This window comes from Microtus ochrogaster, chromosome 19 (genome assembly GCF_000317375.1).
Source record: "Microtus ochrogaster isolate Prairie Vole_2 chromosome 19, MicOch1.0, whole genome shotgun sequence".
Lineage (NCBI taxonomy): Eukaryota > Metazoa > Chordata > Mammalia > Rodentia > Cricetidae > Microtus > Microtus ochrogaster.
Window position 1 is genome coordinate 48,152,475 of NC_022021.1, and position 27,140 is coordinate 48,179,614.

Sequence of the window (27,140 nt, forward strand, 5' to 3'; positions counted from 1 at the left end):
TGTGTCTGTGGGCATGTGGGTGTGTATGTGTGTGTGTGTCTGTGGGCATGTGGGTGTGTATGTGTGTGTGTCTGTGGGCATGTGGGTGTGTATGTATGTGTCTGTGGGTGTCTGCAGTCATAGGCAACTGTGAATATATGGATGTCAGAATAGGATGTGGGGTCCCTCAGAGACGGATTCTAGACATCTGCGGTATGAATGCCAGGATTTGGCCTCTGGTCCTCACAGCTGGGCATTCTGACTGCCATTCCTTCAGCTTCTCACCCTCATTAGTCTTCTAGAATCTACACCTGATCTGCTAGCTACAGTTGGGATTTGTTAATCTTTTGTCCATGGATTGGCATTTATCTGGCAAACTCTCTCAAAAACAATTTTTTTAGTTTTGAAACAAGTCTTTATAGATTCATCTCTTATTTATTGTATGCATAAAGGTGTTTTACCTGCATGTATGTCTGTGTACCAAAAGTATAAAGTGTCCAAAAAGGCCAGAAGAGCATTTGGGTTAAGTTACAGATGCTTGTGAGCCATTGTGTGGATGCTGGGAATCAAACCACAGCCCCTGGAAGAGCAGTATTCTTAATTACTGAGTCATCTCTTCAGTCCATCCATATTTTATTATTTGAAAATTTCATGCATGTATAGAATGGATTTTGATAATGACCCACCCACCACTACCTCCACCCAGCTCTTCCTAGGACTCCTCATTGTATCTCTCAACTTTACATATTCTTCTTGTGTTATTAATAATCCCAAGTCCAATTAGGACTGGTCATGTCCATGGGTGTAGAACCTTTCACTGGGGTATGGGCAACTTACTACCATCCGCATCTCCAAAGGAGTGACTCCTCCTCCATCAGCAGCCATGAGCTGGTGAGCTGCCAGGAGCTCCTCCACCAAGGGTGGGCCATTGGGGCTCCTACCCCAACTAGGCTAGGATTTTAACTGGCTTGGTTTTGTGCAAGCAACTGCAGCTTCAGTGAGGTGATATGTACAGAAGCCACGGCATGTCTAAGGGGCAGCATTTCGTTACTTTCTTCCCATCTATCGGCTCTTACATTCTTTTCTGCCCCCTCTTCCTCAGTTCCCTACAGGCTTTGGTGGGTCTTCTTTGAGATGCAGATCAAGACATCTCAACCTCCTGATCAGGTGAGCCAATTTTATGTATGCCATGTAGAAGTCTGTAGTATATGTGTGTGGACCCTCTGAGGTCTGTTTTTCTGGGGAACACTGATTAATACATTCCCTCCACCCCAACAGGCATGAATAGCAATAAAAGCAACAACAACAACAACAAAAAACCACAGCCAAAGAAAAACCATATATCAGAGTCCCTTTCCTACACAGCCAGTTTAGAAGTACTTTTGGGCCACTTGGTCCTGACCCTGAGACTCAGGAATCTTGCTGTGAAAGCAGCCAAGGGGCATTATGGTAAGGCAGGTATTAATCTCTACTCTCAGATATATGTCCTTAAATAGCCTGACTGCCAACGCTAAGGAAGATCGAGAATCATTGGAAACATGATTGAAACACTTCTGACTAAGCTAGAAACACTTTCTGAACTGAGAAGCCATGTTCACAAACAAGCAAAGGATAACTATCTGTGTTTCCTTCTTACACATTTCCACCATTTCAAGACAGCGCACACAGACTAGCAAGGGGAGTCTGGATATTCATTCCAGTGAGCCCAGTGCATGCTGCCACGTCTCACAGCTCCTCCGTGCTTGTGTGAGGAAGACAGAGTATGACCATATGAAAGGAGCAGTAAATCAAAGAGCAGGAGGAAACCACTTATGCGTGAGGCAGGACTCACACAGTAAAAAGAAAAGAAAAGAAGGACCTCATCCTTACCAGCTGTACGTCCACGTACACGCCTACACCCCACCTGGAAGATCAGACTGTCTGCTCTTCCCTCTGTGTCCCACTCCTTCCCATGTGCAGAGAAGCCCAACACTTCTTTCCTGCTCAAGTCCAGGGTTCAGCACTTTCTCTGACTCTCAAACAGAGTCTTTCTCCCTTGGGCCACGCAATAGCATATGTCCATGCTATTCATCTCCCATATTTAATTAAAAAAGGAATTATAGGCAGGTCTGCATATGTTGCCTAGGCTTCCCTTTAACTCACAGGATTGAGTGATCCTCTTACCTTGGCCCACATCCTCTGCTTCCTATGACAACCACAGGGTGTCTGAACACCAGCCTTGCTGGCTGTCTTCTTCTTACATGGGAATCTCCTCTGATTCCCCTCTCTCCTCAGTCTGTCAATGTGAGGGTTGCAACCTTTGCTCCTCTTTTTATCTCTTTCATGTGGATCTTGTCCAGAACTTCATGAACTCTAGACTTCAATCTCTAATTCCATTCTCAACAATTCTCCTTGGAACTCTAACCAACTCTCCCAGAAGCAGAAATTATCCTCTGCTCCCAAGATGACTGTACTCCAAGTATCCCAGATCCATTCGTCATGAGTGCTGACAAGAACTTTGAAGTTCCAAGTTCTTGGGATAGTGAGACAGACATGCAATAGTATTACATGCTCACAGAACATCGAAAACATGGTTTTACTTTCGGAAGATTATTTAAGGAAGTTTTTGTTTGGGTTCCAACCCAGTGCTCTAACAGCAATGCCGAGAGAAGGGTTTAATAGCCCATCAAATACCTATTGAATTCTGCTGCCAGGAAAATAGTTAACACCTTCCATTTTCCACATATAATTTTCTTGAAATGCTGCAGCTTGGAGGAGATTGTTATCCTCAAATTGCCATTTTTTTTTGTCTTAGTCAAGGAGAAACTTGTCCAAATCACATCAACCCCCAGCTACCCTCCTGCTGGCTCTACAGACCATCCTCAGATCTGAATCTAAAAGCTTCCCTGAGAAATGGAAAGAAATGCAAAAGGAAGGATTTCAAAATACAAATCTCTCAGTAACTACACCCAGTATAAAATATAACTTCTGCTGATAAGAACCCTACTCTGTCATCACCCCAGCAGCACCGGGCTCAAGAAAATTATGGTAAAGTTCTGACACAGAGTTGCATGGGAAAAGTCAGAGTCACGAAGGCCACTCATTTTAAAACACTCTAAAACTACGATCCCCACTTATCTTTTTATTTTTACATTTTTCTTCTTTTATGTGTGCAATATGTTATTGCTTTTCTACAGAGTTCACTAAAGACATCTCACATACAGTTAAGCACTAACATATCAAGGTCAACCAGCAATACCACTTTTGGGTATATATCCAGAGAACACCCAATCACACCCCCAAGGACATATGCTCAAGCTATGTTCATAGCAGCAGTGTTTGTCATAGCCAGAACCTGGAAACAACCTAAATGCCCCTCGACCAAAGAATGGATAAGGAATATGTGGTACATTTACAGAATGGAGTACTAAACAGAAGAAAAAAAAATGATGACATCTTGAAATTTGCAGGCAAATGGATGGAGCAAGAAAACACCATACTGAGTGAGGTAACCCAGACCCAAAAAGACAACCATCATGTATACTCACTCATAAGTAGCTTTTAGACATAAAGTAAAGAAAAACCAGCCTACAATTCACAATCCCAGAGAACCTAGTCAACAAAGAGACTCTAAGAGAGACATACATGGATTTAACTTACATGGGAAGTAGAAAAGGACAAGATCTCCTGAGTAAATTGGGAGCATGGGGACCGTGGGAGAGGGCTGAAGGGGAGGGGAGAAGAAGGGAGGGGAGAGGAGAAAAATATATAGCTCAGTAAATATCAATAAAAAACATACCAAGGGCAAGGCAGTCCAAAGAAAGAAAAAGGGGACTGCACAAAACAGGAAAGATCACTGCTTGTTATTGGGAAGGATGACCATACAGGTGAGAGAGGAGCACCCCAGAAAACGGGAACAGGTGATTCCATGGAGTGGGAAAGGGTCACAGAGAGGAAAGGCACACTCCCAGAAGGGGAATGGTATTCTTAAGGCTTCTATAAGAGATGGCTCAGCCATCAAAGACTAGGCTCACAACCGGAAATATAAAGAAAGGATAGCAGAGAGGAGAGTGGTAGAGAGGACATCTCATGCACATCTCATGCACATCTCCTGCACATCTCATGCACATCTCATGCACGCCAAGACTCATAAGGAAACCCAGCATTTTGTGCGGATGGCATACGACAACAATAAAATCCACTCCCAGTAACACTAGCTTGCTTTAGTAATCATATCTAAGAACGAAAGCAACATTCCCCCCCACCCCCCATGCCTTGCTGGCCACACGACATCTTTAAAATCTATGTTTATTATATATAAAGTGAGATTGGTCTAATGAAAAAAAAGTTTTACAGGAAAGGCAAATGATTAAGCTTCACTCTCTGAGGGTTTTCTTCCATCAACACTGAAAATAATTTCATAGAAAATAAAATTACAGCTTAAAATGGCAAATCTGAAGCGTCAAGGCTAGTAAACGGACTATCTGTATGCATCCTTACACGTCACATCACATCACATCACATTTTAAAAATGAAAATGGCAACACATTTTACAGTTAATACTTGAAACTAGGTTTTCCTTTTGGCAAGTAAAAAATACAGCAATTTCAACCAATCCCCCTGCCAACTATTTATTTCTGTTTTATTTTTTCTTGTTCTTTTCCCATAGTATAAAAAGCTCAGTAATTGTATGACTGTCCTGACTTAATGAGAAAGGCAAAGGAAATGCCCACAGCTATGATCACAGAGTGATTTAAAGCTCTCACCTTTTACAGTTACATTGATTAGCTTTTATATGTATGATAAAGTTTGGTATGTATCCTGCCAGGGGCTGGAACCTCAGTTGCTCAAAATGACTTTTAAAGGACGTAGTGGAGAAGTATTTACCAATGAGCATCTTATCTATCTACTCGAAGAGAGTATCACTAAACACATTGTACTCTTGGCTCTATATCCTGGCTGTGTAAACAGCCTTTGAGCAGAACCTCTCATCATGGGCTTTGAACCACAGCCCCAGGCCTTGGACTGAATCACCAGCCATTCATGGAATTTATAATCCAGGATGGCCGATAGGCCATCCACACAACATTTCTCTCTGTACACTTTATTTTGCCAAATCACCAAGGAGTGGTGACTTGACCACTGTGCAATATCTCGTCAGAGAATTGTCCTTCAGCATCTTTTGATGCAAGCAATACTCCCTAGGCAACTGTCCTACAAACAGATGATCCTGTTCCAGGAACCACAGCATCTTGCTCAACTCCCTTTTATTAGGATGTGGGAAAAAGTATCTCTCTTCAGCTCTATTTTCTTTTTAAATTGGCCCTCATTCCATAAGACTCCACAGAAGTGAACTATTTTTAGAGCCATCACATTATTATAATAATCATACTCATTATTCTTATCAACAACATCAGCAGCACCAGGCTAAACTCAAGGGGTTGATCTCTCCCCAGGGTAAAGGAGCCAAGAAAGTTTGGGGGTTTTCAAGAGGTGCACAGTGGAAGATCCCATGCCTTTTGAGCCTTCTGTGCAGATCGAATCTAGCATTCAGTTCTGTAGTTGTGACTGTGGAGAGGGTTTCATGCACTTATCATTTCAGAATTCTGCTTAATCAACTCAGCTTCGTTAGCATTCAGTGAAAATAATCAAGGATGATGAATTGATGGCAGCTGCCATTTACTGAGGGCCTCACTGAGACAGCCGTTGTTGCAGGCATTTGCTCTTTGTAAGCCAGCAAACTCAGGAGAACGGAGGGAGAAGGATGGCATGCTTGTGCTTGTGTGTCTGGGGAAACGTGTACATTTCTACCCAACGTCTTATCCTGTGTGCTGTGGGTGTAAGCAAAGCAGATTATTTACAATTAAAATAATGGCCACGCTGGGCAATGATGGTACGCAGCTTGAGTCCCAGCATTCAGGAGGCAGAGTAGGCAGACCTCTGTGATTTCAAGGCCAGTCTTGTCTATAGAGTGAGTTCCAGGAGAGCCAAGGCCACAGAAAAACCCTGCCTAGGAAAACAAAAATAAAATAAAAACTAAAAGATGGACAATATGACCGTCAGGCTAGAAGAAATGTCTACAGGTTATATGGATGAAAGGGGGAGGAAAAAGGAGCCATCAAAAGCAGAATTTGATTTACAGTTGAAAATATGAAGAAAAAGTCACCAGTCATACATGCTTTTCTTTGAAGGTTCACGAGAAATTGAAAATAATATTAGAAAAATATAAACTCATGGATGGTTGGACAGAAGAAACCTACTCAGGATAAAGTCTGGAAGCCTCATGTCCACAAGAGGAAACTGAACCCAGACAGTGTTTACATTGGCCTTGGCATTCTGCCATTTCCCCTGTCTCCTTTACCAGGAAGGAGGATGGCAAGGGGGATCCACTTCTTTGTACTTCACAACTGAACTACTTCAATGGAGAAGGACATAGACAACATCAGGAAATAGGAGGAACTATCAAGGACAGTCCATCCACAGCAACTGTAAATATTTAAACTTCGACAGTTTCATAGTTTGTGCAAAATAAACATTCTCTATTTGGCCTGAAACTGAGATGTTACCACACACAGGCAGAAGGGAAAGATCAGTGACTTGACATGTTGGACTTATAACTCAAGGGATGTCTTACTCTTATACAAACAAAGTCTCAGATCTCTTTTGTAATGAAATCTGAATTACCACAGGTGACCTTTTCAAATTTAGGAACTCATGGTCCACTTTGATGAACATAAAAATCTATTTTCTTCTTTAAAGCTGTATGAAATTAAGAGGTAGATATTTAATATGACTTAAACCAACTGAATAAGCGATTTGTATGTGCTTATATGGACACAGTATTCATATTTGAAGCAGTAGGATAAATTTTATATATATATATTTCAGTTAAAAATTTATTGAAACGTAAATATGTATGTACATATATATAGTCAGGTCTACTGGATGGGACACCCATCAGTTCAATAATTCCCAGGGTGAAATTATCCATTAAAAAGACTTATCTCTCTTATTTTTAGTGCTATTTTTACATTAATTAATAATAATTTAGCCTCGATTATTAAGTTTTAATAGCGTATTTCCATACAATGCTTATTTCCCAACTTTTCCCGTCTTTCATTTGAATTAATATTGGTCTTAATGAAGTAAATCTTAAAATAATCCTAGTTTGTTTGACTTGCGGATGGTGGATTTCTTAAATCCATGTGCATCCCTATGTCTTGGCTTTAGTCTTATTCACAGATGTTGATTTGGCTTGGCAGACAGATGTTAAGGTGAAACGCTGGATGTCAGTAGTGTAGGACTCTTGCTCTGCCAGTTTCTAACATCTGCTGTGTTCATCAAAGATGCCAGCCCGACTTGTCTCACAGCAGATCCAGTCTCTTCCTTCCTCCTCTGCCCTTTCAGGTTTTATGATCTCTCTTACCTTGATGTTAAAATGAATTGAGTCTGCTGTGGGGGTTTAGGTGCCTGTTGAATAAATGAAGACTCAGGCTCTTCACCAGGGCATCTTAGCATTTACCCGTGACTTTTTTTTTCTAGTGCGAAGATATGTCTCTCAGTAATGACTTTTATTTCCCTATTACTAGAAAAAGACACTGAGATTTAGGGGCTGCTAACTCACAGAGAACCTCGTCCACAATTGTGTCATCTTCCTTGAGAAGGTCCTTACACAGTTTGTTGACTTTCTCATTGGTAACGAGAACACAGCATCTTTTAGTCTTGATCATTTCCTTCTTCAGGGGATGGTTGTCAAGGAATTCCACTTTGGCCTTTAGAGGTTATTTAGCTTGAAGATGTAGAAGCTGTTCATATTTATTATAACTCTAGAAGACTGTCCCATGAAGTCAGTGGGACATTATAAGGGTCTCAGCTATGCCTCCACCCAAGTTTGTTTTGATAAAACACCATGACCAAAAGTGAGCTGGGAGGAAAATGGTTTATTTGGATTGTACGTCTCAATTAGAGTCCATCATGAAGGGATGTCAGGACAGGAACTTAAGCAGGAACCTGGAGGCAGGAATAGAAGCAGAGACCATGGAGTAGTGTATCCTACTGGACTGTTTCCAATGTTTTGCTCAGGCTGCTTTATTTTATCACCTAGAACCACCTGTCCATGGGTGGCACCACCTACAGTGGCCTAGGCTTTCCTACATCAATTATCAACTGAGAAAATGCCCTACAGACTTGCCTACAGGAATCCAATATAGGCATTTTCTTAACTGAATTCTCTCTTCTTGTATAACTCCAGTTTGTATCTCAGTGATAAAAACTGACCAAGACAGCTTCTGTCTTGACATAACACACTGCATGATTCTGTTATGGTTATTCTCAGTTATCAACTTAAATGAGACCTGTAATTATCTGGTAGAGGGGACTCTGGCCATTCCTGTTAGGGGCTATGCTGATTAGGTTAAATGAGATGGGAATGTCTGCCCACTGTGGCTGGAATCATTCCCTAGGCTGCAACCCCAAACTGTATAAAAATGAGAATGTGAGCTGAACAGAGATATTCATTGTTCTTTTTTCCCCCCTGATTGTGTACAAGACCACCAATTGCCTCAAGTCCCTGATGCCCTGACCTCCCTGCCATAAATGGGGATACAAATAAACCCTTTTCTGAGTGGCTTTTGGTCAGGGTATGCCCTTACAGCAAGAGAGGAGCACCAGAGACACTTAACATCACAAATTCACTTTGGCCACACAGAATTCACATATAATACTTTGGTGAACATATATCCTTTTAGTGATGATAGTATGTATAATAAATACTAGAGCCCCAAATGAGCTATTTATAGATTATGAAATTACGGATTAAAAAGTTGAGGTACAGTTTCCCACAGTTACTTCAGTGCCAGAAGGTGCCAATGGACTCACACCTAAGCAGTGTGGACCCAGGGCAAGGCTCCTAACAATTACATGACATTACTTCTCAATCAAAAGTCAGGGGACATCTGCTAGGGACACTGCATTATTAACTAGGCCAAGCTGTTAACAGGCTCAGCCTCGCTGGTATTAACTGTGCCTTGGGAGGATTAATAGGATGCTCCTATGTGTCCTGAACCTGACTAGTCTGGGGGCATGAGAGCTAAACAACGCAGGTCACTGTGTCCATGACAAAGAGGAAGCCATGAGCACAGCAATTAGTTGTTTAGAGAACAAGGAGGGAGGTTTCGGGTTGGGGTAGGTAAAAACAGAGCATTAATGGAAAGTGACAGACGCATGTGGTACAGTCAGAGGTGGGGTTTGGGCCATTTATGTCAATTGCACTGCTGACAAAATGTCTAAAAAACAAACAAAATATAGTACAGAATTACAGTTGATTGAAAGCCAGTAATAAATTTAAACAGAATGCCTAGCAAGTTGGGACCTAGGAAAGCTCACTAACACAGATATTGAGGAAAAACACCCCTGTGTGTGCCCTAAAAAATGCATGCAATGGGTGGAAAGGAATAGGAAGAATGCCCTCAAGGATTCGTACAAGGGCAAAACGGTCAAAAAACAAAAACCGGTATCCTTGACGCTCTAAGAATGTCTTCTCCAGGTAGGCAAAGAGTGGAGGGAGGGGAAACTGTAGTCAGGATGTTTTGTATGAAAGAAGAATCTATTGTCATAAAAAACAATCTTCCCCTGAGCCCACCAAAGTCCCAGAAACAAAGCCTCAGACAGACAGGCTGGAATGTTGTCATTTGAGAGGTCTATTTGGGTGCTATCTCATTTGAGCACAGGCATTAGGAAGTGCTGAGCCCTGAGTAAAAGGAACAGTCACCTTTTTCGAGAAGGAAAGCAGTGCGCTGGAGGAAGCAAGAAGGAAAACGCTGCTGCTCAGAAAGCCCGGAAAGAAAACACCTTTATGGCATTATTCACTGATGGTTACAGAAAACAAATTACAATGTTTAAGCAGCAAGAAGGACCATGCATTATTGGGGTCACTGAGATAAATACCAATTACAATTCAAAGATTGGCAAGAATATTCTAAGATGTAGCAAGTAAAAAGCCCAGTGCTAGGAAGAGCTTTGTACTTTTAGAGTTGCTGACCAGTGACCCCAAAGATCCCCAAACATTACCAGCTATTACCAATGCTGGTAGTGATGCTCTAAAACTTGAAATTTAGACCCCATTGCTGAAGACACTGGGCATTTGAATCAGGTAACATGATGACGTTAAACTGTACTCAGTACTTCCTTGGAAGTTTCATCTGTACTGGCTAGTTTTCATCATGCTGGGAAGAACTATGTATGTTGCCAGAGAAGGAAAGTAACCAGCCATGAGTCCTGTGAGCTATGGTGAAGACTGACCAGGCAAGACATGTCACCTAGTACAAGAGTGGCATGAAAATCACGGGAATAACCAACCACTTTCTGATGGATTTCAGTTGCAGCCCACAGGAGAAACCCATACCTGGAATCATCCATGCATTAAGAATCCATCACTAGACTGGCCATAGGGCCTAGGGGAGAATCTACTGCTCCTGTTGTGCTAAGTGGATGTAATGTTAAACTGACTTCTAATGGCTTATTTTTATATTCCGAGATGAAGACATCATTCAGCCCTCACGGCAGAGGAGCTTCTCTTTGCAGTAGACGATGACCAACACAGATCATCAAGTGGACAGAGAGCAGAGAATAAGAGACTGCAGAATGCTTAGCCCTAAATGGAACATCTCTACTGGATGCTCCCCTTCCGAGGCTCAGGGCTCAGTGCAGAGAAGGGGATAGAAATACTGCAAGAGTCAGAAGTCATGACAAGGGGACAGTGTCCTTCAGATATAGCTGGGGAGTTGTACATATGAACTCACAGCAGTTATAACAATATGCAAAAGCCCCAGGAAAGGTCATGCATGACCAAATCCCAGCATAGAGAGGGGAGGTAGACATGTTGTCCTACCCCTGAAGCTATTGGCAGCTGATAATTGCTGTGAAAAGGACAATTTCCTTTAAGAATGTTGCCACTCATAGGCCGAACATACCCCAACCGAAGGCCCCACACCCATGAATATATGGACAACACAAATTGGGCTTAATAGTTGGAATAAAATTGACAACCTCAATCCATTCTCATGTAGGCAACTCCAAAGGAACCTTCGTCTCTAATAAGGTGGACTAACAGTGTTGCTTGAAAGTGATTGGTTTACGTATATGTTGACTTATGTTGGTTCAACTTGGGATTTTTTTTTTTGACCTTCTGAAGGTATGAAACCACAGTCGTGCAATCACTCTGCTTTTCACTTTTAGCAGAGTATTCAACAGACTACACAGGATAGGGTGATAGAGGGTTTCTCTCTGTGTGCTGTGATCACCATTAATTGATAAAGAAGCTGCTTTGGACCTATAGCAGGGCAGAACTTAGGTAGTCAGTGAAGATAGAACTGAATGCTGGGAGAAAGGAGGCAGAGTCAGAAAGAAGCCATGTAGCCCTGCCAGAAACAGATGCCAGAACTTTAGCTGGTAAGCTACAGCCACCTGGCAATACACAGATTCATAGAAATGGGTTAAATTAATATGTAAGAGTTAGCCAATAAGAAGCTAGAGCTAATGGGCCAAGCAGTGATTTAATTAATACAGCTTCTGCGTAATTATTTTGGGGCTAAGTGACCTGGAACTAACTAGTGGCCTCCTTCAACAATAGGGGAAGCTCAAGGTCAGGTTTGATGTTAGAGGAGTTTTGCCCAACTGTAGGCTACAAGTATTCTGAGAAAGCATTTATTAGCCGTAGTGGTGGCACAAATCTTTGATCTAAACCTATGATAATATAACGGCTAACCTTTCTTTTTTTTTGACTGGGGATTGAATTTAGGCCTGGAGCTTGCTAGACAAGAACTTGATTGGTGATGACCTGTAACCCAAGCAAATGAAAATTAATCTTGATTGTCAATTTGATGGGATCTGGAAACACCTAAGAGACACACCCCTGGGTGTTGTCATCGGGGATGAATTGGGGCAGAATGACCTGTTCTCAGAGTCAGAGGCACGTCTCAGCTGGGGCCTGGACACAAAGAAGTCCAAGAAAAAAAAAGCAGGAATGCATGTTTGCTTCACTTCCTTTGGAGGAACGTGCTTGCTGCTGCTGTGGCTGGCACCAGTCTCACGGCTTCAGACTTCCAACATGGACTGAAGGTCAATGTCTCTTCAGGAATCTTATAGGATTTTCACACCAGCTTTGTCGGTTGAGCAACTGCTGGGTTCTCAGCCTCTCCAGTGTGCAGATAACCATTTATTTATGTATACACACATACAGTTCAGTTTTTGAGGATAAAAGTAAGGCGTGACTCCTGGGACCTTTCACATTAGCATAGCACCAAAAGGGGACAACAGAACAGATTCACAGCTAGCCCCATGCTCATTCATGCGAGTCATGAATTGGGAACTTTGGGTAATTTGTATTTTATGTCTTCGCTTTGTACAACGTCAGTTTTAGCATAAGTGGAAGAAAGCTTTAGGCGGAGGTTTATACTGTCTGAAAGTCGTGGGGCAGATGAAATGGGGCTTTGATTCCACGCGACACAAACGCCCCTTGCTTCAGCCCATCCTCTGCTACCTTCAGTGGGATACCTGTACTAGTCAGTGGCTTCAAAGAAATGAGTGAGTTTCATGGTAATTCACTGAGAAAGGGATAGATGAAGGACACGAGCCAATGATGAAGCTCACAGTTCTCATCTTGCTGTCCATGGTCACCCCAAATGAGGAGAAGAATATCCAACAAGTTCAAAACTTTTTATGACCTACGAGAAAAGCAAATTTCCCCAAGCTCATGGCATCCTCAGCTCAGAGATTCATTAGTTATGATTTCTTTAGACTCGGACAACATGACCCAGATTGCTCTATTTCGTTGAAAAAGAAAGATAACAAGAGATAGACTGGCTAAACTCATTTTATCCAGAAAATAGCTAAACTACCATAAAATTTGTATATTTCTCTTTCTCTGCATAATAATATTCTTGATCTGGTCGGTTTCAGTCAGCATTCTGATAATGGTCCCTTCCCAGTCAAATCAAATCAAATTGAGAGGTCCCAGAAAGCAAAATGCTAATGTGTTGTCATGAAATGAACATTTTTCTTGAGGACGTAAAACCACAAACTTGAATTAACGACAAGTTTAGCTTTTTCCCATTATTCATCTGCAACTTTGAGAGCTCCATCAATTTTCTCCAGGGTGGAATATTCTATCTACATTCACTATTCTCTCATATCAGCTGATGAAGTATTAATCTTTAAATGAAAGGTTTTCCCCTGTTTTTCAACAAAGCCTTCAAATTTTAGTCATTAATTTTCAGGACACACAATCCCAAGAAAGCATCTTGTCATTAGAGCCAAGGTTCTCAGTCTTCCCTGGCCCACTTTCCTTTCTTACGGTGAAGATCAGCTGTCCACATTTCTCCTTGTGTCCCCGAGTGCCCATGGGACACCCACTCCTATATATTCTGCCATGTTTTGCTTTAGTGACATTCACCAGCACAGATATGAAATGCAGTGAGTAGTTAGCTCAAGATATCATTCAGTGATATGTGCAGACAATTTTATATGTGGGTAAAGGGTATCACCATGCAGTCCTGGCCAGTCTAGAACTCACTATGTAGACTAGGAAGTTCTGCAATTCACAGAGATCCAGCTGCCTTGCCTCTCAAGGGGTGAGTTTGAGGGTGTGTCCTACCAAGCCTGGCATGAATGGATGTTTTCTGCACGGCCTTTGTGATGTATCCTCCCTGGTTACTAAAGCTCTGAACTTCATTGGTGCTTGAGATTTTGTCTTAACTATTTCTGGTTATTTCCCTGAGTCTTGTGAATTCTTTGTTTCCTCCATAGTTCTATGTTATTTGTTTAAAATAACTTTTTAATTGTTTCTATCTGACCTACAACCCTTGTTAGTAGCTAATGGCAGAATGAATAAAAAATATAGACTAGATTAAACATGGTAGTATTTCATAGTATAGGAAAAATACATAAAAAAAATCAGTATTACTCTCTTCCCCTTCCATCAAATGAATGATTCTGAATAAAAGGAAATAACCTAGAAGACGACAATCCATCAGAAAATGTAACGACACACACTGGAAACAGTCAATGCATAATTTAAGCAGTGATGCCAGAGATAATGAAACACAGCACGGGCAGGATCCTGTGTGGTGCAGGGGACTTTAGCAAACACTCCTCCGCATTCTTTGCTTTTATTCGGTGCCAGGTATAACAAGAGAGCAGCTCCCTTTAGGGCACAAGCTGTCTGCGGTTCGGAAGTGTCTTCATGCCATTTATCTCCATGGTCTGCATGTCCCAGTTCTGTACGCGAGAAGTGCCACGCTCATGGCGACTTCTAAACCGCCCTTTTCTGTCCACAAAATCTCAGCTGCTTTATTAACTGTTCCTGTCTTACACGATCGGTCCAGGCTCCCGAGAAACACAGTGATGACGGGAGGCCACTGAGAGCCATTCTTCCTATCCTGACTCTTCCTATCCTGACTCCTTTAGCCTCTTGGTTAGCTGACTGATATGCCCTACGAGCCTTATTATCTTGGCTCTTACTGAAACACACAATCTGGATTTTCTTTCAGATACTGAATGTGTATAACTTTATGCTGCCCCTGTTTTAAATGTAAGCTTGCCCTTCTCATTTTAGAAGCAAGACTGGTTCACCTTGGATACAGCATGTACTTGCCCATCCCTTTCCTTGAGGTGATTAATGCAGATACGTGCCTGGTGTGTCCTCCTTGGTACCCTTCTCTCCTGCATTTACAGATTCTATTCTATTCACCTCCACGGCCCTGATTCTGGTAGAGACTACACAGATGTATCACACCGCGGTCACTCAGTCTCAGCAACTGGAGACAGTGCCTGTTTGCTTTAAAGCCTCCAAGCAGGTGTCTCTTCAGGAAAGCTGCCGGAGCGGCTCTCAGACTCACAACACTCAGATTCATTCCTTCTCCAGAACCTGTGTGCTATCCTCTCTCTTCCGGGACCTATGGAGGAAGTGCTGCTCTGCTACTTTGTACGTCTGGTCATTAGCTCCTCCCTGCCTTCCCGGTAAGATGTCTCCTACAGTCGCAATCTTATAGGAATGCATGGGACCTACAATAGATGAGGACCACACTTTCTGTGACAGGACACTTGGTCACACCCAACAAGAGTTTGTGAGGAAAGGCATGGAAGCATCCACAGAGTATTTACATTGGTCCTAACTCTCAGTCTGCAGAAATACAATGCAATGACTCAGCGAGCACACGAGGGATAGAAGGGAGGGTCTGTGCTCATGCTACCTGACCCTCCCATGTGCGTGTGGGATTAGTGGCTGCACAATGGAGAGTGGGTCTGGAATGATAAATCCCAAATGCCCCCCCCCTTTCCTAGTAAAAAGCTGTAATATCAAACCTGCGATCAATACCCAGGGAAAAATAAAGGCAAAACAAAACAAAAACATGATAGTGGTCTCAGAAGACTCTAAAATGGGGCCGCAGTTTCTCCTGTGAGCGGCAAGCATCAGAAGGATGCATGATGAGACCAGGATGGGAGAGTTTCGAACTGCTTTCTAAATATTAATTATATTATAGTTCCTGTTTTTCTCACACATCAACTGATGCGGAACACGATTGATCCTTCCTGTTTGATTATGCTTTTCCTACCACACATTCCTGAACATGTCAAGATGCCTCATCCTAAAAAATAAAATGTCATCACCCTAAAATACTGGAAGCTTCCATGGCATCAGCAACAGCAAAGCCCGTGTCCTTCCCAGGACAGCATCCTGGGCTCTAAGCCTTTCTACTGAAATCAACAGTGTTAGCTTGTCACAGTCTGGAGTAATGCAACTGCTTCCAAGTGTTTCTCTTGCTAATCGGGGTGTTTTGACTGGCAGAAGGTATTGCTGAAGTTTCTCACATGGAGAAAAGTTTGGGAGTTTTATTTTACCATTAGACTTTTGTATGACCATGGTAGAAAGACATTTGGGCACCCTTGATCATTAAGAGGCTCTCTTCTGTTTTTTTTTTCTTTAGAGGAACATCCATCTTTATAAAGAACAAACACATTGTTGACCTTTGTGACCTTCTAGAATCCTCTGCACTTCTGCTTTTCCTTAGATAGCAAGTTTGGTGAATGATTTTTGGTAGCTTCTCTCTGTTTTTCTTGTTCTTTTACCGGATGTTTTCTGTTCCTTTTAAAAAAGAATGTTCACAGTACAACCTTTATTGCAATCTCCAAAATTGCTGGTAATGCTGCCAGGTGTTGGTGGAATAGGTCTTTAATCCTAGCACTCAGGAGGTAGAAGCTGGTAGATCTCTGTGAGTTCAAGACCAGCCTAGTCTACAAGAGCTAGTTCCAGGATAGCTAAGGCTGTTATACAGAGAAACCCTGTCTTGAAAAACCAAATAAACAAACAAACAAATAAAAATAAAAAAATAAAAAAGTGGGCAATGTCTCAGTTCTTTTAACTAAAGAATTGCTTTGAAGATTGTTGACTAATTTCTCCCAAAACTGATCCTGTTTCTCATCCGAAAGCACCCAGATGGCTTATCATTTCAGTACAGTCTTCCTGAGGTTTCTCCATGGCTCATTCCAGCCCAGCTTCCTCGGAGCACAACCCCATGTATGGTAGAACAAAGCTCTCAAGCCGTTCTTGATGCTATTCTGGCGGGTTGGAATGGCGGATGCAGCCAAGTACACACGAGCAGCATGTGCTGGACTCCGTGGGCTTCAGACAGGATAAAGGAAGTCGGGAGGGAATCCTGGCGGAAGGCATGGGAGGATCTGAGGGGAGTGGGCTGTGCAATTGATCAAGACACATATTCACGTAGAACATTCTCAAGCCATAAACAAACAGAAAGCCGTGGCACCAAGGACAGATGTTAGACCTCCTTGTCAGGGAGGAGACGCCAAAGACAGCAGCGGACACTCTCTAACATCGAAGGCAGCAGACACATCACAAACAGTTCCCAGGACCAGAGAGCCTTTAGCTCCTTGTTTCTGAGGAAGCAGGAGTTGGGCAGAGCGAGCACATCTGAGCCAGACTATCACGATGACACAAACTGACTTGGGCTGCTCACATTCTGCTCTCTCCGCAGGATGCACCATCTGATCAAGTTCATGGGAAGACTTTGCAAGGAAATCTGCTACTTCAGTCCTCCAGGAGCTACAGTGGGAGGTCTTTCCAGCTCCAGCTCTTCCTGCTTTTCCATGTCCAACTTGACGTCCTGGGGAGGGGACCACTATCAAGATGCCACCTTGGCTCCTAACTGTCAATACCGAGAAAGAGACTTGGGGGCAATAATGAGTCTGCTCATCAGAGTGTCCTCCCCCTGCGCTGTCCATTCTGATGATTAAAAGGAGCCTTGAGCATGGAGAGACGGGGCTGTCAAAGACTATTGGCAGCCACTCCCAACTGTAAGTTCCAAGAGAGGAGACAGAAGAAATACTTCTTTTCTTAAATTTTATTTTATGTGTATGGGTGCTTTGCTTGCATGTATACACTTGTACCACACGTGTGTTCTGCCATGGAGGCCAGAAGAGGGTGTCGCATTCCTGGAACTGGAGCTATATATGGTTGTGAGCTGCCTTGCGGGCGTGGGGAATCAAACCCAGGACCTCTGCAAAAGCAGCCACTGCTACTGCTTCACCGCTGAGCCATTATTCCCACCACAGAAACAGTATTCTTGGTTAAAATCCCTTTGTCTTAACAAAACATGAAGCTTGTGCTGTGAAACCCTAACATACAATGCAAGGATGGGTGCCATCAAGTATCACCCTTCACCAGCAGGCACACAAACACAACATGACACAGACCAGGGGGCGGCTTACTTCTACCGCTTAGTGCCGATACACGGGGGGGGGGGGGGGGGGGGGGGGGGGGGGGGGTAAGGACAGGGCTGGTTCTCTCCTGCTTTGTGCATATTCCAGTCACTAGAAGGGCAGTTGACGAGTGAGCGAGTAGGGCTTCCATCTAGAAGTCCTTCATGACAAGGGACCTCTTCTGTTTACACACTCCCAATGACTGCTCCAGGAAAGCCACACTGAGCCACCGCAAGAGACAGAGGCCTCAGCAGGCATACTCACAAACTGTGAGTTTATATCCCATCATTTGGTGTCTACATGCGTGGGGACAGGGCATAAGCCGTGTGTGGCGTTGCTATGGGAGTCAACAGAAACGCGGTCGGATTCCAGACACCATCCTGCATATCCACATCACTGTCACCTTACGTATCAGATGAGGAGCTTCCTGCTTGTTTGTGAAAGGGGGTCTCATGCGCTTCAGGCTGGCCTAGAACTAGCTCTATAGCTGGATGTGACCTTGAACACACTAGTTTCCCTCTTGGTGTTTTTGTTTTTTTTTTTTTTTTTTTTTTTTTTGCAATGGTGCTGGGACCAATTAAGTCCTGGCCTTTAGCTGCTTTTCTCTGTCTAGAGCCTTCTAATTGAAGTTACTAAAAGCTGTGCTTTGCCTAGAGGATTAGGGAATGGGATTTTCACCTGTTGGCCATTGACTGCAGGGTATTTAAGCCTTCAAGGTGCTATTAAAGAGAGGCTTTTTTGGTACCAGTGTCGGAAGGTCTGTGTGTCGGTCTGTCTCTGCGTGTGTATTCTCAACCTCCAGCCCCTTGTCTGAAGCTCACGAACTGGGTTCTAGCACATAGAGCACAGACGGGGACCACGGTGCGCGGCACAGGGGTATAAACCAAAACCAGGGTCAGGCCAGTCAGGGTTACACGGAAGCTGTTTGCTTATCCTTTGAACTCTGGAAGGAGGAAAGCAAGCCTGAACACAAAAACAGAAAAGAACCCTATTCTGCTGTCCTCCTGACAGGGCTCTGGCTCCAGGTGTCTTGGCTTCACTTCGCTAGGGTTTCCTACGGAATGTGTGTACCGTCTACAGAGCCCACACCAAAATAAATTTTGTAAAAAATGTTTTTGTTTGTTTGTTTCTTGAGACAGATTTTCTCTTTGTATCTTTGGCTGTCCTGGAACTCACTTTGTAGACCAGGCTGGCCTCGAACTCACAGAAATTCTCTTGCCTCTGCCTCCGGAGTGCTGGGATTAAAGGTGTGCACCACCACACCCTGCTGTAAAAACACTTCTGATGTCTTTTAAAATGATGACAATATACGAACTAATAAGGATTTATTTTCTCTCTCCTTTCTGTCTCCCCCATTCTCTTGGTTTCTCTTTTTGTTCCTGGTTTCATGAGACAGGATCTCCTGGAACTCACGACGGAGCCCAGTCTGTCCTTGAATTTACGGCAATTCTCCCCTTTCGCCTTCCAAACTGCTTGGGTTGCAGGTGGGGGGTACTTTGCCCAGTAGACTTATTCTCTCTACACTGAAAAAGAAATCAGTTTTTATTCCCACAGAGGCAACATCAATTTCAATTGCTATAGCAGTTAAGAGAAAGGGCTCTTGGTTGGCTCTGCAGCCAGCTCTCCACAGTTCCTAAGAGTCCATTACATACTCCAGAGAGACGCTGTGCCCTGGGCTGACAGAGAAGCGTCTTCCATGCCATGTGAAGCTCAAGTGTGACTGCGGCTTTTCCCGCAGAAGCTGAAGCAGCAGGCAACAGTCGATACACAGAGGTAAACTCTGCAGCCCCCAAGGCAGCCTCGGTTCTAGGGACGAGCGTGTGTTCCTCCCTCATGAGACACAGTGATTGCTGCTGCACCCACATGCGGGCACTTTTGGGGCAAAAGTGCAACTCTAAGAATATTGCTATAAAAAATTTTCGGTTTTCTTTTTCCTCATTTTTATAATACACGATGTTTTAATCATATATTAATATTAATATCTAGACAGACTTCTCATTGGCATCCAGGGAAAGCATCACAGATAGATGAACCAAATGCTTCTAGAATCAGGCAATTCTTTTTTTTTTCTTTAAGAACAAATGCTAGGCATGTTTTATTTTGCATTTGGCTTATTTTCATTTAATTTACACATATTCTTGGATGTTTGCATATTATCTAAAATTTATCCCTTCATATTTAGTACATTTTGGCAACTATAATTTTTGTTTTGTTTAATAGCTATAAAATTATGTTTATAAGAGAGCAACAAAAAAACCGCAATGCTATCTCTTTACATATGTCCCAGGAACAACAGCTGTTTATAGCTCTCTTCAGGGTTGGAGAGGGTTGTCTTATGGGGTCCTGCTCTCTCTACTTTCCTCTCTTAGGCATGAGAAGATGAATCCGCAAAGCTAATCAAGATTACGGCCTCTCAAACTTGTGGGTATCCGCTCACTTTGAGGTACCTGTCAAGTGACATTGGGATACAGTATTTATTATCTAGGTAATGGCTGCAAAAATAACTTCCTAGCTATACAGTATGCATCTTCCTTGGCAAAGAGGTCATGAAGGTATTACTATTTACTACAATGGGAAGCTAGTGGTACTGGGTGACGGCAAGTGACCAGGACCCAAGGAAGGACACTTGGAACCTAAGACATCAGTTTGGTTTGTGGTACCAGGTAGGCCTCATGTTTCTGGGACTAATCCATTCTATGAAGGCACATACATTGCCATTTTTTTTCTCCTCTTAATTATTCTCAAATCTATCAGATCAACGTCTTGAGAGGTGTGTGCACGTGTGTGTGTACGCGTGTCCATGTAGAGATGTATGGCTGCTTGTATGTGAATTTGGGCATGTACGTGTCAGCCATATGCGGAGGGAAGAGGACAACCCGAGTGTCAGAACGCACCTTCCACCTTGTCGCAGAGAGGGTCTCTTGTCTGCTGTGTTTTAGATGTTTGAGCCGGGCTGGCTGCCCGTGAGCTTTTTAGGGTTTCTCCTGTCTCCACTTCTCACATCCCCAGAGAAGCACTGAGATTTAAGGATTCTTTCTCCGTGTGTCTGGATTGCACAGAGGTTGTAGGAATTCAAACTCGGGTCCTCATGGCTAAAAGGCAATGCTTTTACCCACCGAGCCATCTCCACAACGCCAAGTTTTATTTTAAGCAAGATGATTTTTTTTTGTCTTTTTAATAAACTGTTCTGAAAATAAACCCACCACATATTCTCATTCTAGAAACACACCTTCTGAATCCCCAGCAGGAAAAGCGCATTCCAGGAATCAGTCTATGGAGATGGACCATTAACAATCGATGGACCAAACACTGTTTTACTAAACATCATGAATAGAATTCTTGTTTCTGCTACCCATGTCTTTCCTCTTCATTTGTAGTAATATGAGCGGCGGGGCTGCGTCCCCAGCACCCGGGCCGCCTGCATGGCTTATGCCCCGAAATAATTACACGGACACTGTATTCTTTTAAGCACTGCTTGGCCCATTTCTATCTAGCCTCTTTTAGGCTAACTCTCGCACCTGGACTAGCCCATCTCTAATAATCTGCTGTAGCCCACAAGGTGGCTTACCAGGGAGATTCTAGCCTACGTCCATCCTGGGTCGGAGCTTCATGGCGTGTGCCTCAGAGAGCAGAGCTCTCGCCTCTGCCCGCAAGAGTGGAGCATCGTGTCTCTCTGAGGCCTCTGCCCCCGAGAGGAGAGCTGTCGAGTCTCTGTCTGAGGTGTCTTACCTCACTTCCTCCTCCTCCCAGCATTCTGTTCTGTTTACTCCACCCACCTATGTTCTAAGCTATGAGCCCAAGCAGTTTGTTTATTACTTAACCAATGAAATCAACAGATTGCTATATGACTCTCCCACATCATTCATTCTAGGGATGATCTCTGGCTTCTCTCATAAAATAACTCATCCCCTTCTGCTCCCTCCCACGAGGGTCCAAGAGTCTCTGCCCCTGAGAATCCATGACCCAGGAGCTGAGTGTGGCAGATGTGGCCACATGGACTGCCAGGACTTGTCAGAGAGACAAGAATGCTGTGTTCTCCCAAAGCTCCGGGTCATGCCAAGGAAATATGATGTGTTGATGATGTCAGTAGTCTGAATCACTGCTTTTGTCAAAGCTGTGACTGTAAACATTAGGTTCTATAATCCGTCTCCCTTAGTACTATTTTGAAATAGAGCCCGGGGGTGATGAGAAATAAGTTGGCTGATTCTATTGGGGCCAATCTGATGCATCTCTATCCTTTTTTTTTTAAATTGTACCTTTTAAAGTTATGTGTTCGTGTATATGTGTGAAGTATATGAACATGACACGGTTACCCACAGAGGCCTGAAACGGGTGTCAGAGCTGGAGTTACCGGTACTCAGTTGTGAGATGTTTTATGTAGGTGCTGGGATGGAACTCAGGTGCTCGCAAGAGCAGTAAGAGCTCCTAACAGCTGAGTCACTGTGCTGATTTTCTTTTCTTATTTTCTAAGAGAAACTTTCTGCTCTAAAGCACTTTGAATTCTGGACTACGCAGTTGTAGACATGACCACTGGATAGCCAGGGAGTACTGTGGTGGCCTCTGAGATGTGCTGGCTTGGCAGCCATTGCAATGCAATAAGCAACACCATGTAGTAACCCCAGGTGTACAGTGATGGACCTGCTAAGCCCCCTAACACTGGGGGCGGTGATCAAGACTCCATCTTCACCCCCCTGACTGCTTGGGGGATACTAGAAGGTATACAGAAGAGCTGGGCTAGGCTCCAGTGAGGCTGCGCGCACGACCTGAAAGCCAGGCTGGATGAGCTTCTCAGTAATGAGGCTGTTTCTGGGTCATCCACGGTCCTGAAAACAGCCCAATCGATTCACCCTCCCCGTGATCTGAAATTGGATGGAATCATTTCCCTGGTCTGTTGGAGATCTATCCGTGTGAACACATGTTCTTTATCTCTCCCCAGGACAACTCGACGTGCCGCGTGATAGCAGCACTACCTGTGAATGAGCAGGGCCGCTTACTGACATGGTGGAATTTTCCAGGATCCAGAGATTAAACACAACTGGGCACAAAATCTAAAGAAAACTGGTTGTCAGCTGGTATTATTGACAGATCCAGTAGATAGGTAAGTAAGCTCTTAGCAGACTTGAAGGTTGTTAGGAATGGACCCACGCTTCCCAGTCAGCAGCTTGGAGAACCAAGAAGGGAGACGGCAGAGCTCTGATTACTGCTAAAACGGATCTGAGGCCTTCTCTGGCCCAGGTGGGAAAACGACTTCCCGGATTTCCCAGAAGGTTGTAATATTTATTTGCTAGATGACTATTTGCTGCTAAGGGAAAAGAGCATTTCACCATCCCTCTCAAAAGTGTCAATCCAAGTGGCCTGTCACTTACTTAGATAGGAAACGACTCCTCTGTAAGGCTGCCAGTTCTAGAAATTTCAGAAGTAATAGTGCAAAGCCTACCCCCAGTGGAGGCCGTTCTGGTGCTCTATGTGCCACGTCCACTCACACAGGGAGAGGGCTCTGCCCTCCAACAGTCCCGCTGGCCACTCTCACGCACTGAGAGTTCTCCAGTTTACAATAAACTCTGTCTTTGTGTGCTATGATGCATCTCATCTGAATTCTTTCAAAAGAGATCACATTGACTATGGAGGTGGGGGAATCTCATCATGTATTTAACAGATGAATTTAACATTAGTTGTATAGAAGGTTAAAAGATAATTTAAAAATCCACAAGATTGTTGATAATAACAGTGAGAAACTGATGCCCTGACATAGGCACCCAGATGCCTAGACCTACGCCCAGCACCAATGCTGTTCACTAAATATTTGCCGAACAAATGAACCAATGTTCCCATTTGAAAAAGAACCCGATTACTATTCTCAAATCTATACACAAACAGAAATCCAGCGCCAGCACTCAAGTGATCATTTTTCCCTCCCACCACCAAAATACATTTTGACAAAACGTGTAGAATAGACTAATGATTGTCACTTTCATTGTCCCGTGGCCCTTGCGATGGTGAATCTTTATTGTCTGCTTGACTGGACATAGAATCAACATGGAAACACAGCTGGAGGACACTGCATGCTTTGTTCCCACAGGCCTCCCAATGTCCTACCAATTATGCTTCGTACTATTTCCATACGGTCCATGTGTAAACCCCTGTGCACATCTCTAGACATTATTCTGACAATCGTCACAGGACAGCTGCAAACAACGGCAGCCACCAGCCCCCAATGAAAGGCCTTCCTGATGCTAAAATGATTCTGGATGGTGGCCATGATCAACCGGGTGGAAAACAGCTCCTGCACGCGCTGCTGTGATGTCCCAGTCCCGTTTAAACCAAGAAAGACGCTTGCGCTCGTGTTAAATAATAGCTAGTGTCCTAGAAACTTCCAGTATGCACAGGTACAGGGATAAGAACACACTTTACCTGTTGCCGTTTCTCAAACTCCAGCTTGATCCGGGACTTGATGCAATTGCACGTGTCCCGGTAGGTCTGCTGCAGAGCAAGCTCCATGAGGTGCTTATGGTAGGCGCCTGCCAAGTTCCCACAGATGAAGATGATCACATTGGCCAGGATCTAAAGAGACAGAAGAGGACATTCAGAACGGTGAGGGCATCTTCCTTGTGGACCCACTAGAAGCAGACTACATGTCAGGGTTAATTAAAACAATTCAGGCAATAGTCTCTACTCTTGCTTCTCAACTGACATTTGAATTATGGTTTGCCTAAAATAAAAGCATTCATCTCCACTCGGGACTCCATCACCTCCTCTCATCCTGCCCTTCAGAGTCTGTCTCTTGACTTTGGGCTTGACACTCCCTTTTAAAAATTGTTTTTATTGAGCTATACATTTTCCTCTGCTCCCCTCCCTCCCTTCCTCCCCACTCCCCTTATAGCCTCCCCCGTGACCCCCACGCTCCCAAATTACTCAGGAGATCTTTTGGCCCATTTTTCTTTCTGATGCCATGGGAGCAGAACTGTACCCACCCCGGGCTTGCGGCCATTCGTGTTTAACTCTGTTCTCGTGTCTGCTATCAACAGCTGAGATGCTTGCTTTTCTACATTTGTTTCAAGATGACAGACATGTGGAAGAGAGTTTCTCCAACCACCCGCAGTCTACCGTCCTATGACACAGAGGTTTCATGTCTGTTACATGGCACCTCTGAGATATGCAGACTGACACGCGCGACCCCACCCCGAAATGCATTCACTGAAGCTCGATAAGTGGTTTTCTGTTTATAGACGACGAAAGGAGCCCTTAAGCAAAAATAGTTATGCATCTTTTGATGAATAAAAGTGTGTTCATAACTTAGAAAACACAAAAATATAAAAGAAATCTGAAAACAGCCCTGACTTCCCTGCGCAGGAAAAAGTCTGCTACCCATAATTATTTTAAAATTCTGTTCTAAATTTCCTTTGTCAAGATGTCTGTCTTGTTCATAAAGGCCTGGTTCTATGTTTATGGGAGCTGCATGCTCTGTTTATGTAACAAAAAATAAAAGGTATCTGAGATCACAGAAATTATGTGTAGGCAGGTTTCCAAATTCTTAGTTAGTATTCAGTTCTATGACTCATTTAGCTATGTCTATATATGTCTATATTGTTCGGTGCTACTGCGCTAATACTCCATGTGCCTGTACTATGTTCAGATGTCAGCCTCATGCAGAAAGCCGTGACTTCCTCTCTGATCACTGCTTTAGACTCAGTTACTAATAATATAAGAAGTTAAAAGCCATGCATATTTTAAGTTCCTGATTTATGTTACAAATTTGCTCTTAAGACATATTCCCTTTGTATTCCCATCAGCAGGGGGTGACAGTGGCCTTCCCAGGATGCTCTTGTCTGACACATAATTCACAGGCTGCAAGCTCCTTAGGACTCAGGGTTGAATTTGTAGGTCTATCGAGGGTATGGGCAGACACACCACATGACCATTAAACATGGCAAGTCTCTTGCGGCTTCAGTGGCATCAGAAAGGGCATTGTTTCCAAAGACCTCGTGTTCCCCAGCAATGCTAGCATCATGTGCCACTCAACAAAGCAGGCAGGAGCTTTATCCCATTTCTTCAAAGTTCTCTGGGATTCAAACTCCACAGAATCACGGGTGCTGTCCCTTCATTCTCTTCTACCAACATGCTTTCATCTGATGGTTTCCAGGAGTAAAGCACAGACACTATGCAGCTTGCCTTCCCTAAAGAGCAGGCACTAGCATGTGCTACGTTCCCAGCCATGGCGTATCTCTCAACAAGGCTGTAGAAGACCTCATCTGGGAGTAGGCAGGGGACATATTTAAGTGTGTTTCTAAAGGGACAATGACAATAAAGGTGGCCATGTTTCTTATTTTTCCTTCTGTCTAATGCCTTTTCTTATCTCTTGACAGGCTGTGGAGACAGAAGGAAATGACATGTTGGTTCTAAGTACCCTAAAGTCCTGGGGAATGCAGGAAATTGGGAGGAAGGCAGGAGAGAGTTAAGATGAGAAGAATGGACTGAGAAACTTGTTTCTGAGTTGCTGTTGATACTCCGTAGACTCTACAACGAGCCCTATGGGCTTAGAGGGGCCTTTGGTGCTGCCCCACGTGACTCACAAGACCACAGCTATTGGACGGGGTGGCTCGTCAATCTCAGTCTCACAGCTCACCTCTGAGAGGCTCTTTCGTGCATGCATGTTTTATCTCTACTCCAGTAGTACAGATAGCTAAAACAGTAATGTCACGTGCACCTCTGTGTGCTTTTCTTTACGTGCTACATGCATGAGGAGGACATGTAATCAATGCGGCATACATGTGCAGCGTGTGTGCCGGTATCCCCACATGAACCACACGTGTGGTCCATATACACAAGGGTTTCATATGATTTTCCCATGCAAAGCACAAGTGCTGTGTGGATGGCATATGTCTTCATCACCCACGAGTGTGTGCACCAGGTCAGAGGTCACTGAGAGCGATGAGACCCATTTCGATGTTGTGTCCACACATTTCCTAGCCTGGAGGACACTCGTTCTCAACGTTGTTGTACAGCAATGCACAGCCTCTGTGAGTGCCAAGGCTAGAGCAAGTGGGAAGTCTCGAAGATATTCTCTGTTGTTGCTGTTTGTTTGTTTTTCAAGACAGGGTCTCACTGTGTAGCCAGGGCTGTGCTGGAACTCACGTTGTAGAGACCACGAAGATCTGCCTGTCTCTGCCTCCCAAGTGCTGGGATCCAAAGTGTGGTTTACTGTGCCCAGCTAGAAGACCTTTTTAACGTTCTGCTTGAGGGACTCCACTTGCAGCTGAACAAGTCTGATCTGTTCACGTACATTCGCACGCCATTCACAGACCCCGCTATATTTAGCCTCTGTGAAATGACCATGTGGTTTGCTCAGGATTACTCAGACCTCATCATCGCTGGAACATCTTTGAAGAATGGAGCTCCAAAAAAAATGCAGG

General features: G+C 43.8%; 1 protein-coding gene across 1 annotated transcript in view; it reads right to left on the reverse strand.

The window, feature by feature from the left end:
• Adcy2 (adenylate cyclase 2) overlaps positions 1-27,140 on the reverse strand; it is a 337,098-nt gene that overhangs the window by 122,657 nt on the left and 187,301 nt on the right. Inside the window, exon 5 of the mRNA XM_005356692.2 lies at positions 24,142-24,291. Coding sequence (XP_005356749.2) covers positions 24,142-24,291 — 150 coding nt within the window. The remainder of the gene's footprint in view (positions 1-24,141; positions 24,292-27,140) is intronic.